The 16,756-nt window shown below is 41.9% G+C and overlaps 1 protein-coding gene across 4 annotated transcripts in view; it reads right to left on the reverse strand.

Moving 5' to 3' along the window:
• Nucleotides 1-13,539: 13,539 nt before the first annotated feature.
• Nucleotides 13,540-16,756, reverse strand: part of LOC124036007 (EGF-like repeat and discoidin I-like domain-containing protein 3) — a 297,585-nt gene continuing 294,368 nt past the window's right edge. For all 4 annotated transcript variants that reach the window (XM_046350036.1, XM_046350037.1, XM_046350035.1 and 1 more), the window contains one exon: nucleotides 13,540-14,031. In XM_046350036.1, coding sequence (XP_046205992.1) covers nucleotides 13,882-14,031 — 150 coding nt within the window. In that variant the 3' untranslated portion in view covers nucleotides 13,540-13,881. The remainder of the gene's footprint in view (nucleotides 14,032-16,756) is intronic.

Consider the following 16,756-nt stretch of genomic DNA (forward strand, 5'->3'; position numbering starts at 1 on the left):
GATTCTGTACAGCCAACTTTGTGGCAACAGTTTGTGGAAGGCCCTTTTGTGTTTCAGCATGACAATTCACCTGTGCACAAGTTGAGGTCCATACAGAAATGTTTTGTTGAGATCGGTGTGGAAGAACTTGACTTGCCTGCAAGAGCCCTGACCCACCGAACACCTTTTGGATTTATTGGCCTAAACGCCCAACATCAGTGCCCTACCTCATTAATGCTCTTGTGGCTGGATGGAAGCAAGTCTCCGCAGCTATGTTTCAATATCTAGTGGAATGCCTTCCCAGAAGAGTATTATCGCAGCAAAGTGGGGACCAACTCCATAATAATGCTAATGACTTTGGAATGAGATGTTCAATGAGCAGGTGTCCATATGCTTTTGGTCATGTAGTGTGTACATACAATTGCTATTGGAAAGTATTCAGACCCCTTGACCTTTTCCACACTTTGTTACATTGCAGCCTTATTCTAAAATGTATTAAATCAAACATTTTCCCCAGCAATCCACACACAATACCACATAATGACATATAAAAATAAACATCTTACTTACATAAGTATCCAGAGCCTATGAGCTATGAGCTATGAGAATCGAATTTGAGCTCAGGTGAGTCCTGTTTCCAGTGATCATCCTTGAGATGTTTTTACAACTTGATTGGATTTGGAAAGGCAACCACCTGTCTATATAAGGTCCCTCAGTTGACCGTGCATGTCAGAGCAAAAACCAAGCCATGAGGTCGAAGGAATTGTCCATAGATCTCTGAGACAGGATTGTGTCGAGGAACAGATCTGGGGAAGGGTACCATGAAATGTCTGTAGCATCAAAGGTCCCCAAGAACACAGTGGCCATCATTCTTAAATAGAAGAAGTTTGGAAGCAGAAATACTCTTTCTAGAGTATAGCCGCCCGGCTAAAATGAGCAATCGGAGGAGAAAGGCCGTTGTCAGGGAGGTGACCAAAAAACATGATGATCACTCTGACAGAGCTCCAGAGTTCGTTTGAGGAGATGGTAAAACCTTCTAGAAGGACAACCATCTCTGCAGCACTCCACCAGTCAGGCCTTTAAGGTAGAGTGGCCAGATGGAAGCCAATCCTCAAAGGCAGATGACAGCCTGATTGGAGTTTGACAAAAGGCACCTAAAGACTCTCAGACCATGATAAACAAAATTTTCTGGTCTGATGAAACCAAAATGGAACTCTTTGGCCTGAATGCCAATTGTCACATCTGGAGGAAACCTGGCACCATCACTACGGTGATGCATGGTGGTTGCAGCATCATGGAATGGGGATGTTATCATTGGCAGGGACTGGGAGACTCTTCAGGATCGAGGCAAAAATGAACGGAGCAATGTACAGAAAGATCCTTGACGAAAACCTGCTCCAGAGCTTTTAGAACCTCAGACTGGGTTGAAGGTTCACAATCCAACAGGACAACGACCCTAAGCACTGTCATGACGTTGCCCTCTTTGGGTATAGCAAGCCCCATCCCCCTCTCCAAATAAAAAAATTGACATTTATTTACCGACCTGACTAAAAAAGAACAGAGACAAAATTGCATTTTAGCTAATATAGCCTTGTAAATCAGTGTATATCAGTGTTTAAGCCTACGCAAGGTCAAGGACGACCAGCCAAAAGCGCTGGAGAGATCACAATGATGTGTTAGACATTTTTGATTTGTAATGAACCCGAGGGCAGCATGATATAATGAATCAAGTGCTCTCAGGTTAGTGGTTGAGGCCTGCATATATACATGTTTGTGTGGCGGTGCATTGCTGGTGACACTGCCAGTGATTTATTTAGAATTCAAGGCACACTTAACCAGCATGATTCCCGCAGAATTACGCCATCCCATCTGGTTTGCACTTAGTGGGACTATCATTTGTTTTTCAACAGGATAATTACTCAAAACACATCTCCAGGCTGTGTAAGGGCTATTTGTATTGGGGATATTTGTGCAGAGGTGGGTTGGGCATCACCACACACTTTTGTGAGGTTTTATTGCTTGGATGTCACTGCTCCCAGTGTGGCCCTCAATCAATCAAAGGCCTTCTTACGTCAGCTGATGTCACAAAGTGCTGTACAGAAACCCAGCCTAAAACTCCAAACAGCAAGCAATGCAGGTGTAGAAGCACAGTGGCTAGGAAAAACTCACTAGAAAGGCCAGAACCTAGGAAGAAACCTAAAGAGGAACCAGGCTATGAGGGGTTGCCAGTCCTCTTCTGGCTGTGCCGGGTGGAGATTATAACAGAACATGGCCAAGATGTTCAGATGTTCATAAATGACCAGCAGGGTCAAATAATAATAATCACAGTGGTTGTCGAGGGTGCAACAGGTCAGCATCTCAGGAGTAAATGTCAGTTGGCTTTTCATAGCCAATAATTCAGAGTATCTCTACCGCTCTTGCTGTCTCTAGAGAGTTGAAAACAGCAGGTCCGGGACAGGTAGCAAGTTCGCTGAACAGGTCAGGGTTCCATAGCAGAACAGTTGAAACTGGAGCAGCAGCACTGCCAGGTAGACTGGGGACAGCAAGGAGTCATCAGGCCAGGTAGTCCTGGGGCATTCCCTGGGCTTCCAGGGAAGCACTGTTTTCATTGGCCTTGTCAGTTCTTCAGTCGAAGTCGCGAGAGCGCAACTCCCCTCTCCTTCCTTCAGGGATCAGTAGTTATAGTCATAATGTTATGTTTCAGAGTCTTTTTCAAACTAGACAATAGAACAGAGCTACCAGTAAAATTTAATTCAGGTATTTAGCTTCCATCTAGAGTGCCACCTTGTCACGGCTGTTGAAGGAAGAGGACCAAGGTGCAGCGTGGTGAGCTAACAGTTTTCTCTTTATTTGGAAAATGAAGCCGAAAAAAAAAAAAAAAACTACAAAAACAAACCGTGAAGCTCAAAGGCTATGTGCCCTAAACGAAGTCAACTTCCCACAAACACAGGTGGGAAAAATGGCAGTCTAAGTATGGTTCTCAATCAGAGACAACGATAGACAGCTGTCCCTGATTGAGAACCCTACCCGGCCAAAACATAGAACTAAAGAACATAGAATACCCACCCCAACCAAAATAGAGATGAAAAGGCTCTCTAAGGTCAGGGTGTGACACACCTATAGCAATTTAATTTGATAGCCCTATGGAATTAGATCAGCTGCAACTTAACATGTTTAAAGATGCTATTCCAGAGATCAGATTAAACTTATCTTTCATATCTAGAGCCCTTATTTTCTATAACATTGTTTAATATAGGTTGTCTCTAATACAGTTAAAATCACAAAACTGATTATAATATGCTTTCATTCATACAGTAGACTCACTTCATATATTAAGCAGAGTGTGAGGACAAACAACTATTCAGTCAAATAATTGAGGAACATTTGATATGCGAACCATCAAAGGACCTTGTCAGCAGTTTTCCAAGAAGGGACTGAATTACCTAAGAAGCCAATGCTAGTTATTTATAGCAGATATTTGTCGTAAACACTTACCTAATTTGTCAGCATGGCTGTATGCTTGTCACACTCACGATTGGGGGCGCATGGATTTCACATATGGTACAAAAACGTTCTCGTTATCTTGTTTTTGTAGTCTGTGGGGAGTCTTTGGCAGAACTAGGCCAATCTTGAGTGCGGCATTCGCTTCTCTAATGAAATTGTTGCTCATGTTATTTGGCATTCCAGTTACCTATGGAACATTTGAAGTGGGTCAAGTATGTGACCAAAAAGACCGCCAACAAAACTCCTCTCCTGTATCTTATTTAGGTCAGATCTACCGTGAGCACCAGATGTATCTGGGAGCAGTGTGACTTGACTAGGCAACATACAGCTATCCTATATGTGAGAGAGGAGACCAGACTATCAACATTGTGGATGTATGCATTGTATTAGGCTGAACTTTCCCTCAAGGTCCCGCATATACAACCAATTTGCTGTCTAAGAGCTCCCCGATGTCCCCCAGATAAAATGTTACAGGAACAGTGCATTCTACTGTTTACTTTACATATCCTATTTTGTTGTCTATGGTGGGAAAGGGCATTACGTCTACAAAGTCTGTGTGTTTACTCTGTAGTCATGAGTTGACCAACAAGAGAGAAACCAGATTTCCCATTGTAAAAAGGTTTAGCAGTGAAATTGTTAAAATATCAACATAGATTTTATCCTTTGATCCTGCACTGTGATTTAGTGCTTCTAACCACTCTTAATTAAACATTGTGTGTTTGACTTCTGGGTTTTTGCATTGAATTTGTCTATTTCTACTGTATCCACTGATACCAACCATTAGCTTGTGTGATTAAAAGGGGCTGAGCTAATATTACCCCACTATGAAAAGATGAGCATGTAATCTGTTTTGATCTATGATAGAAGATAAGGGGTTCTTCAACACAGAAGATCATCGAAAAACCCATGACATAGTGTCTATAATACTGTAATAAGCTCACATAGTTGTTGTCACAAACTACAAACTCCACGTAGTTGGATATTCATTTGAAATCAAATTTGTATTTTATTTGTCACATACACGTTGAGCAGATGTTATTGAAGGTGTAGCAAAATGCTTGTGTTCCTAGCTCCAACAGTGCAGTAATATCTAATAATACACAACAATACACAGAAATCTAAAAAGTTAAAGAATGGAATATTGAAATATTAGGATGGGAAGTGTAGGAGTCCTGAGTGTGTGTGTGTATGTATATATACAGTTGGATTTGGAAGTTTACATACACCTTAGCTAAATACATTTAAACTCAGTTTTTCACGATTCCTGACATTTAATCCTAGTAAAAATTCTGTTTTAGGCCAGTTAGGATCACATTCCGAGCGGATCAGAAGGTTACATACACTCAATTAGTATTTGGTAGCATTGCCTTATAAATTGTTTAACTTGGGTCAAATGTTTTGGGTAACCTTCTACATGCTTCCCACAATAAGTTGGGTGAATTTTGGCCCATTCCTTCTGACAGAGCTGGTGTAATTGAGTCAGGTTTGTAGGCCTCTTGCTCGCACACTCTGTCAGTTCTGCCCACACATTTCCTACAAGATGAGGTCAGAGCTTTGTGATGGCCACTCCAATACCTTGAAATTGTTGTCCTTAAGCCATTTTCCACAACTTTGGAAGTATGCTTGGGGTCATTGTCCCTTTGGAAGACCCATTTACGACCAAGCTTTAACTTCCTAACTGATGTCTTGAGATGTTGCTTCAATATATCCACATAATTTTCCTCCCTCATGATGTCATATATATTGTGAAGTGCACTAGTCCCTCCTGCAGCAAAGTATCACCACAACATGATGCTGCCACCCCCGTGCTTCACGGTTGGGATGGTGTTCTTCGGCTTGCAAGCCTCCACCTTTTTCCTCCAAACATAATGATGGTCGTTATGGCCAAACAGTTCTACTTTTGTTGTATGACAGCTGTGTGGTCGGATGGTGTTTAAACTTGCATATTATTGTTGGTACAGAAGTAATGCTCTTGTGGCTGAATGGAAGCAAGTCCCCTCAGCAATAGTGGAAAGACTGTTATAGCAGCAAAGGGGGGACCAACTTCATAATAATGCCAATGATTTTGAAATGAGATGTTCGACGAGGAGGTGTCCACATACTTCTGGTCATGTAGTGTACTTTAGCCCCTTGACTACACAGTTTCTATCCCATCTGCTGAACTCTGCAACTCCTTCCTTCAGTTTTTCAAGGACAAGATCGCCAAAATAAACTCATCACTGACTGATCAATCTCCCCCAGCCGCACCTCCCCCTGTCAACCTCCCAACTGACACCCCTGAAACTCAGATCTCTGAATTTGCCCCTATTGACTTTCATAATATCTCAAAACTCAACATGTCATCCAAGAATACAACTTGCTCCCTGGTTCCTTTCCCAACTATTCTCATCAAAGCCTGCCTGCCCTCACATCGACAACTTCTCCATCGCCCATGGAACTGTCCCTCCATCGATAAAATAGCTGCAGCCCCCCCCCCCCATCTCAAAAAAGTGAGGACTGGACACCACCATCCTCAATAACTTCCGCCCCATTTCCAACCTCCCCTTCCTAGCCAAGACTCTGGAACATACTGTTGCCTCCCAACTACAAACCCACCTGCTAGTTTACAACCTGTTCAAGCCCCTCCTGTCTGGTTTCCACCCCCTCCACAGTACTGAAACTGCTCTCCTCAAAGTTACCAATGACCTCCTCACATCTGCTGATGCTGATGCTGATGCCCTCAACATCCTAATTCTCCTTGACCTGAGTGCCACTTTTTTTTCTCCATATCCTCCTCACCAGGCTTGGGGTCTGGGTGTTGAGGGCACCCTACTCTCCTGGCTACAATCATACCTCCCAAACCGGACCAAATACAATGACACCCAGATCTACCTCTTCACCAAATCGCTCCTCAACCCACCTATGACCCACATTGAATCCTTCCCTCACCAAAGCTGGCAACCTCACCACTGTCTATCCCTCCATTCACACTACCTTGGTGTCATTCTGGAAATAATGGACTGTCCTTTGACCACCACATAAGACAGACTGTCAAATCCTCATTCTTCCACCTCCTCAAATTGTCAACATTGTCCTCCCATCTTGACTACTGCAACTCACTACTTTCCGGCATCAACTCAAGCTCCCTCTATAAGCTCCAAACGGTTCAAATCTCTGCACCCCGACTCCTCACCCACACTAAGTCTTGGCAGCACATCATCCATGTCCTCTGTGAACTCCACTGGATTCCTCTCTCTCAACACATTAATTACAAGATCCTCCTTCTGACCTACAAAACCCTTCACCACCTTGCCCCCCTTACCTCTCAGACCTTCTTCTCTCATACCAACACACACGTGCACTCCGTTACACCACAGCAGGCCACCTTGTCCTGCGTTTCTGCGACAGGGCCTTCTCCAGAGTTGTGCCTAGGCTCTGGAACTCCTTCCTTCCAGCCATACATGACTCGGAGTCCATCACTATATATTTGCAGTACCTAACTCAAACCCTTACCCTACCCCTTACTGTAAACCGGGTTTGTATCCTAACCCCAATCCCACCCTACCCTGCCCAAACACTGATACATCACACTCTTTCCCTTCTTTGAACGCACCCCTCTCTTTATTAATGTTGTTGTTAAGGCTGACACTTTGTTTTTCTTTTCATTTCTACAATTGTTAAGCAACTTTGGGTCCTTGAAAGCGCTATAAATCCCATCTATTATTATTACAACAGTGATTTATAGCCCTGAAATACAGAGACCATCTGTAATAACAGATAGGCGTGATTCGTAACTGCATTTACATTACATTTTAGTCACGTATCCAGAGCAATTTACAGTTAATGCATTCATTTTAAGATTAATTTTTCTCAATAAAGTAGCTATCAGCAGAGTTAGAGCTTTTAAGGGGAGAAAAGTAAAGTGTGAGTGTTAGTTATTTGGGGGGGGGGTCAGGGTGAGATGGGGTTTTTGTGGGATTATTTAAGATATTCTTTAATTGATTGGATTTATATGCCGGTGCTTTTCTACCAACTGAGGTACTCAAAGCACTTTTCGTAGTAGGAGGAAACTCACCTCATCCACCACCAATGTGTAGCACCCACCTGGGTGAATAAGGGCAACCATTTTTTGACAGAATACTCTCCACACATCAGCTATCAGGTGGAGAGGTGAGGAGTGATATTCCAATCAGGAATGAGGGGATGATTATGTGGCCATGATGGAATAGTGCCAGGTTGGGAATTTAGCCAAGATACCGGGGTTAAAACCCCTCCTCTTTTTAATGACCACACCCGTTTTAATGTCACATCCAAAAGAGGACACGCCTACGCAGGGCAATGTCCCCTTCACTGTCCTGGGGCATTGGGATCTCCTTAGACTAGAGGCAAGAGTGCCCTCTACTGGTCTTCCAACACCACTTCCATCAGCAATGGATCTCCCATCCATGGACAGGCCAGGACTGGCTCTGTTTAGGAAGGTCCTGGTTGGGTTTTAAATGTTTTCGGGAAGATGGACAGGGACTCTGCTGTCCTACTGTAGCTTCAGGGGAAGCTGGTTCCACCATTGGTGTGCCAGGACAGAGAAGAGCTTGGACTGGGCTGAGTGGGAGCCTGCACTCCCATAGGAGTGGCAGGGCCAAGAGACCAGAGGTGGCAGAATGGAGTGATCGGGTTTGGGGTGTAGGATTTGAGCTAAGCCTGAAGATCGGGAGGGACAGTTCCTCTCACTGCTTCGTAGGCAAGTACCATGCTCTTGTGGTGGATGTGGGCTTAGACTGGAAGCCAGTGGAGGTCAAATATACAATAGTTACTTACCAAGATGACATTGGATATTCCTGATTGACATAATTACAGTTTGACTTAAATTGGCTGGAAAATCCATGGCAATACTTAAAAATGGCTGTCTAGCAATGATCGACAACCAACTTGACAGAGCTTGAAGAATTACAAAAGTAACAATGGGCAACTATTGTACAATCCAGGTGTGCAAAGCTCATAGAGGTGTACCCCAAAATACTTGCAGCTGTAATCACTGCCAAAGATGATTCTAACATACAGTTGAAGACTGAAGTTAACATACACCTTAGCCAAATACATTTAAACTCAGTTTTTCACAATTCCTGACATTTAATCCTTGTAAAAATTCCCTGTCTTAGGTCAGTTAGGGTCACCACTTTATTTTAAGAATGTGAAATGTCAGAATAATAATAGAGAGAATGATATGTTTCAGCTTTAATTTCTTTCATCACATTCTCAGTGGGTCAGAAGTTTACATACACTCAATTAGTATTAGGTAATATTGCCTTTAAATTGTTCAACTTGGGTCAAACTTTTCGGGTAGCCTTACACAAGATCCCCCAAAAAAGTTGGGTGAATTTTGGCCCATTCCTCCTGACAGAGCTGGTGTAACTGAGTCAGGTTTGTAGGCCTCCTTGCTCGCACACACTTTCTGCCGAACAAATGTTCTATAGGATGGTGTTCTCTGGTATGCAAGCCCTCCCCTTTTCCCTCCAAACATAACAATGGTCATTATGGCCAAACAGTTCTATTTTTGTTCCATCTGACCAGAGGACATTTCTCCAAAAAGTACGATCTTTGTCCCCACGTGCAGTTGCAAACCGTAGTCTGGCTTTTTTATGGTGGTTTTGGAGCAGAGGCTTCTTCCTTGCTGAGAGGCCTTTCAGGTTATGTCGAAATAGGACTTGTTTTACAGTGGAAATAGAAACTTTGTACCTGTTTCATCCAACATCTTCACAAGGTCCTTTGCTGTTGTTCTGGGATTGATTTGCACTTTTCGCACCAAAGTACGTTTGTCTCTAGGAGACAGAACACGCCTCCTTCCTCCTTCTTAGTTAACCATTCCTAGTGAAATATCCAATGCTTCTAAAGGATTTATTGACAGGTTTTATAATTTCGACCTTGTAATATTTGCAGACAAAATATTTACCACAATAATCCACTGTCTGTTAAATGCCTTTTTTTGTGCAATATTTTGTCCTTTTCTTGGCTGTGTGGTCCCATGGTGTTTATACTTGCGTACTATTGTTTGTACAGATGAATGTGGTACCTTCAGGCATTTAGAAATTTCTCCCAAGGATGAACCAGACTTGTGGAGGTCTACAATATTGTATGTCAATTAATCTAACTAAAACTTCTAAAGCCATGACATAATATTCTGGAATTTTCCAAGCTGTTTAAAGGCACAGTCAACTAAGTCCATGTAAACTTCTGACCCACTGGAATTGTGATACAGTGAATTATAAGAGAAATAATCTGCCTGTAAACAATTGTTGGAAAAATTACTTGTCATGCACAAAGTAGATGTCCTAACCGACGTGCCAAAACGATAGTTTGTTTTAACAATAAATTTGTGGAGTGGTTGAAAAATGAGTTTTAATGACTCCAATCTAACTGTATATGGACTCAGGTGGTCGAATACTTATCTAATCAAGATATGAGTGTTTTATTTTTCATTAATCTTAAAAACAAAGTTTTCTTCCCCTTTGACATTAAGGTAGTTTGTGTTGATCATAGAAAAAAGACAACTAATTTTTAAGCCCAATTTGTAACACTACAAAACGTGGAAATTGTCAAAGGGTATGAATACTTTCTGAAGGCACTATCTCCCCATAAGCACTCCGATATAATTGAATCATTACTGGACAATGCATTTCCACATTTGGCCTTTGAATCATGCCGCAGCCAAGAAAATGAAGTTGAATGTGCTACAAAGGAACTAAGCATGGCAGCCTAAGGTAAATCAATGAAGACGACACGCTGCAGCACAGCCACATGAAATTAGATGCTGGGAGAAAGTAGAGCATGACCACAGAGAACAAGAGAAGAGCATTATATTATTAAAGTAGGGTAATGTGACACCTTTTGCGAGCAAAAAGAAGGCAAGCCATTTGATTCACAGACATCTTTTTTATTGGTCAAACAGAAAGACCGAAAAAGCAGAATCCTTTCTCAGCTGTACACAGTCGTAGTTTCTGACTCTCTCTTCTGCAGGCGTGGACTAATTAGCATATCATTTGGTACACTTTTCTATATAGCGCTTGATACTCAGACTGAGTAGACACAGAAACACAAAATTGACTCATTGGTTCCCCTTCACCAGTTAGCAAAGGTTTTACAATGCACCAATGTTGAGTGCAAGGTAAAAGACCTGTAACAATGTTATGACTAAATGTGCCTGTGGACATGGACATATTTGATACTGTATCCCTCCTCATACATTGGGGAGAACAGGTATACTTACAACGCATGTAGAGGTCTGTTATTGTTATCATAGGTACACTTCAACTGTGAGAGACGGAATCTAAAACGAAAATCCAGATAATCATATTGTATGATTTTTTAAGTAATTCATTTGCATTTTATTGCATGACATAAGTATTTGATACATCAGAAAAGCAGAACTTAATATTTGGTACAGAAACCTTTGTTTGCAAGTACAGAGATCATACGTTTCCTGTAGTTCTTGACCAGGTTTGCACACACTGCAGCAGGGATTTTGGCCCACTCTTCCATACAGACCTTCTCCAGATCCTTCAGGTTTCGGGGCTGTCGCTGGGCAATACAGACTTTCAGCTCCCTCCAAAGGTTTTCTATTGGGTTCAGGTCTTGAGACTGGCTAGGCCACTCCAGGACCTTGAGATGATTCTTACGGAGCCACTCCTTAGTTGCCCTGGCTGTGTGTTTCGGGTCGTTGTCATGCTGGAAGAACCAGCCACGTTTCATCTTCAATGCTCTTCCTGAGGGAAGGAGGTTGTTGGCCAAGATCTCGCGATACATGGCCCTATCCATCCTCCCCTCAATACGGTGCAGTCGTCCTGTCCGCTTTGCAGAAAAGCATCCCCAAAGAATGATGTTTCCACCTCCATGCTTCACGGTTGGGATGGTGTTCTTGGTGTTGTACTCATCCTTCTTCTTCCTCCAAACACGGCGAGTGGAGTTTAGACCAAAAAGCTCTATTTTTGTCTCATCAGACTACATGACCTTCTCACATTCCTCCTCTGGATCATCCAGATGGTCATTGGCATACTTCAGACGGGCCTGGACATGCGCTGGTTTGAGCAGGGGGACCTTGCGTGCGCTACAGGATTTTAATCCATGACGGCGTAGTGTGTTACTAATGGTTTTCTTTGTGACTGTGGTCCCAACTCTCTTCAGGTCATTGACCAGGTTCCTGGACGTGTAGTTCTGGGCTAATCCCTCACCTTCCTCATGATCATTGATACCCCACGAGGTGAGATCTTGCATGGAGCCCCAGACCGAGGGTAATTGACCGTCATCTTGAACTTCTTCCATTTTCTAATAATTGACCCAACAGTTGTTGCCTTCTCACCAAGCTGCTTGCCTATTGTCCTGTAGCCCATCCCAGCCTTGTGCAGGTCTACAATTTTATCCCTGATGTTCTTACACAGCTCTCTGGTCTTGGCCATTGTGGAGAGGTTGGGGTCTGTTTGATTGAGTGTGTGGACATGTGTCTTTTATACAGGTAACAAGTTCAAACAGGTGCAGTTAATACAGGTAATGAGTGGAGAACAGGAGGGCTTCTTAAAGAAAAACTAACAGGTCTGTGAGAGATGGAATTCTTACTGGTTGGTCGGTGATCAAATACGGTATGTCATGCAATAAAATGCAAATGCATTACTTAAAAATCATACAATGTGATTTTCTGGATTTTTGTTTTAGATTCCGTCTCTCACAGTTGAAGTGTACCTATGATAAAAATGACAGACCTCTACATGCTGTGTAAGTAGGAAAACCTGCAAAACCGGCAGTGTATCAAATACTTGTTCTCCCCACTGTATGTCATGCTGACATCACCATTGGTTAGTAACGATCCCATTGTGTGAAAAGCGCACACAGACAGTGATCAAGAAGACAGCGTTATGGACACAGAAACTTCTTGAGAAGATATACTCACAAATAGCTTGATCAAAAGCCAAGATATTAAAAAATTAAATAAAAACCATTATGCACAGCCAAATAAATCCATTATAAAAAGTGAGTTGCATGGCATGATGCTAATGCTGTGTCCATGGATCTAAGAAATATTAGAGTTTCATGATGCATGTCATGATACTTTCAAATGCAACACTGAAATACAGTGACACACTGTAACAACTGATAATGTTCATTGTACAGATATTTAAATATTCAAAGGTCTTACATGTATTTATATTCTTGTGAAAACGCATGAATAGAAAGCTATTTGTGTGATACATTTTTAATATAATTTGATTTATTTCATTAGCATGGTAATGTCTGTACACACAAAATATTGTCAAATATTATTATTTAAAGGAGGGCTTACTCTTTGTGTGGGTATGGATGGGTGACTTCTATCCTGAGCTTTTCACGTTGTTTAAAAATGATATTGTAAAGGCAGAAGGATTGGGCACCAGGATAAAAAAGCAGAGAAAATAAACTAATACTAAACAATGTATACAATTCTATAAATGTGACATTCCTAGAAGATATCTTTCAAACACAAAATTTAAATGCTAATTACATTTAAATAAATTAAAGATGAGATAGAAAATTCAAGAATATTTGGACACACTTCAATCAGCCAGCCCATCAACCTCCGTATCTATACTGCAGTGCCACTGTGGTCCTTGTTATTCGTATAGTAGATCACTTTTAAGCTTTTGCAGTGTGTATCAGAAGTATTGAGAAATGCACGTTAAATGAAACCAAAGCAATTGCTCTTAGGGAAGGGGTTTCATGTCAAACTTTTAAAATCATAATTTATGCACCATGCAATTATTTAGTGTTTTACATTTAATTCAACAGCATTAAGCATTGCCATTGTATTGTATTTGCTTTACAATGTCAGTGTAAGTAATGTTAAAAGCCTGGCTTGAAGAGGTGTTATAATCCAAAGTAAATATATATCTGTCACTGTCGTATTCAGTTGCGATAGTTTAATGATTTTTGGGATAGTTCCAAAATAAGTTTCAGTGGGGATAACAATGTCCAATGAAGCATGATAGACAGGTTTCATGTTCAGAAAGTGACACTGTGCAGTAGCTTCCAGGGCAATATGTTTAAACCACAGTGTGATTCCCCTCTCCCCTCTCCACACTCCAGCCACCCCCCCCCTCCCCCATCAAATAGGTTCCCCAAGTTCATTCCAAACATAATGGGGGGGGGGAATCTGGAGAGGAATAAAAAGACATTGACCACAAAAATAAGAAAACAAAAAGGGACAAAATCAGGACAAGGGCAGGTTTAAATCAAACAGCAACCCACCATAACCAAACACATATTCTTGAAAAATCCATTGGAAAATGATTTATTTTTTACAGGTTGCACAGTTTATATTGAAACACTGAATCTGGGTTAGATGATCCAGTATTAAAGGGGGGAGAGGGGGACAGGTGGACAGATGAGGGGGAAGGGTGGTCACTCTTCCTCTGTGCATCCCAGTAACTCTGCACGCAAAGTGATCCTTCCGTACCACGACCATGGAAGGATCCGGACAAATCGGGCGTAGATGGGCGGATCTATCACATTCTTTCTGTGCGTGTCATTGTCAAAGTTTCCTTGGAACACCTGCGAAAGGAAGGACAGTGGGAATGAGATTAAATGAATGGTGATCTTGAACACCCACACACATCTCAGCGAGCTTGTTAGTGTATGTGAGCCTCATTATGCACAGAAGTGAGATTAGAAAGGATAGACGAGGAGTGATGGACATGCTGTGTAGGCTACATAATGCTGATGGTACATTTCCATAATACTAGGAGGTATGGTCATGACCTGCGCTTTTTGGCCGTAAAAAAACACATGGCAGCGGAGTTAGCGACCTTTCGTCCGTTGCCCCACGGAGACCATTCTTAGTGCCATAGTATCCAACAAGACCCAATAGACAGGCAGTATGCAAAACAACGGCCCAGAAGCAAATGATCAATCTCACCATTGATATGTAGTTAAACGTGCAAGCCTGAATTATTCCAATATAAACAAGCATAATGGACGTATTGGGATGTATACTGTGTTGTTGATAATTAGAAGCCTTGTGCTTAAGTGTGGTTAATCGACAGTAGAATGATATGCAATATGGGATATATGTACCTATTGGGACAGCTTAACTAAATTCCATGATCATTTCAATTTTTAAAAAGTGTGATTATGACTATTTAATTGGAATGTAATGGGACTTGTCATCGTCATTATGTGAAATGTAAAACCGGTGGGCCGGACCCCAGCAGGTGCTGAAAACAATCTGCCATTGAGTGGTTGAAATTAGCCAACTATGACCCCTAGAATACGTTTAACCAGAACCCTTTCTATGGAAAGTAGGCTCTCAGTCCTGTTCCTGGAGCCCCCACCAGGGAGCAAAAAAATGTTTCTTACAAAATGCATTCTGATGGTCCCCAACAGCAGGGATATTAAATGATGATGTTACTCTAACTGGTATGTACTGTACGTTTGATAGGTCTGAAAAGTGAAACATTCCATTTGAGATATATATTGACATGTTCTGCTTCATCGTGCATAGGATTTGCTTGAAGTAATGACACTTGAACAAGCACCAGCGCATTTCCACTCAAAGAATCCTGCTTCTTACTGAAACAAGAGAGCAGTGAGAATGCCTGCATTATCCTCCCAATGAAAGGCACTTCATAGTCACTTCAGGCTGCTCAATTCCCAAATTATTCTGCAAATCGCTAATACAAACTGAGCTTATTCCCCCTCTAGGGAGGGTGACGTCTCAATGGCTTTTCTGGGGCCCTGCGTATGATCAGCAATAGCTCTCAAATCATGAGAGTCTGCTGCTGAGATTACTGCAGTTCTAACTGAGCATGGTGAGTAGGGCATACTTTTTTTTATTTAACTAAGCAAGTCAGTTAAGAACAAATTCTTATTTTCAATGACGGCCTAAGAACAGTGGGTTAACTGCCTGTTCAGGGTGCAGAACAACAGATTTGTACCGTGTCAGCTGGAGGATTTGAAATTGCAACCTTTCGGTTACTAGTCCAACGTTCTAACCACTAGGCTACTAAAGTCTGTCGTTAGGGCCCAGAGATTTTCCCAGCCCGATCACGTGGTCAGGACAAAGCCCAAAGAGGTGCACTACGATGCAAGCAAGACCTACTTTGGGATTTCTAAAGCTAGCCAGCTTCAGTTAGCTTCACAATCCGGCCTCATCCATGTTACAAAGGTGGATATTGATCGTGCAATTGCCGCTTACTCAAGCCTGCTCGAGCTGGGTTGTGGACTGCGCATTCATGTTGCACGTGGTTAGTTGAACTCCAAACTCTTCATTGAGAGAATGCTGAAACATCAATCCATGGGTGAGCGAGTGCCACATTTTCATTTGTGCCGAAATAAAAATGAAATCAAATTCATGCAAATTCAACAGGCTATGGCGTATGAGAAGTTATTTATTTTATTACGTATTATTAATGCTGTCTTTGGTATGCTTCGGTGTGCTGGTCAATTAAACAAGCACTTTCTTCTCTACTCCTATCGATTCATTATTGTAAATAATTGTATTTAAGTCATACAAAAGTTTTACTCTGCGTGAAGTTTCAAATGCATTATGTCATTGCTAACAACATTTTAACATTTTAAACAAATTACACAGAAAAGGCATTTGATTAAATTAACGGGATTGAACACTTTTTCGGTTACTACATCATTCCATAAGTGTCATTTCATAGTTGTGATGTGTTCACTATCATTCTACGATGTAGAAAATAGTAAAAAATAAAGAAAAACCCTTGAATGAGTAGGTGTATCCAAACTTGAATGTAAACAGTATTTCTGTAACTACATGCAACATATAAGTGAGTGACAGCTTGCATGTCCCTGGTTTGCTCACGAGTGGCACAGCGGTGTAAGACACTGCATCGCAGTGCTAAAGGCATCATTACAGACCCTGGTGTGATACCGGGCTGTAGTACAACCATCTGTGATCAGGAGTCCCATAGTGTGGCACACAATTGGCTCAGTGTCGTCTAGGTTAGGGGGAGGGTTTGGCCAGGGAAGGCTGTCATTGTAAAATAAGAATTTGCTCTTAACTGATTTGCCTAGTTAAATAAAATAAATTGTTATAGTGTCCATGGGTATCTATATGCTGACAGAGGCCTCTCCTCTCTCAATCTAGATCTAACTGCCTGCAGTCTCTGCCACACTCAGGCTCAGGAGGGGAGAGACCTGAGGAGAAAATGTACAATGCTGTGCCCAGCCAGACACCCATCCAGCCAGACACACACACAAACGTACACTCTGTCTTGCGCGCAAACATACATGCATGAATGTGCACATAAAA

Source organism: Oncorhynchus gorbuscha, linkage group LG05 (genome assembly GCF_021184085.1).
Source record: "Oncorhynchus gorbuscha isolate QuinsamMale2020 ecotype Even-year linkage group LG05, OgorEven_v1.0, whole genome shotgun sequence".
Lineage (NCBI taxonomy): Eukaryota > Metazoa > Chordata > Actinopteri > Salmoniformes > Salmonidae > Oncorhynchus > Oncorhynchus gorbuscha.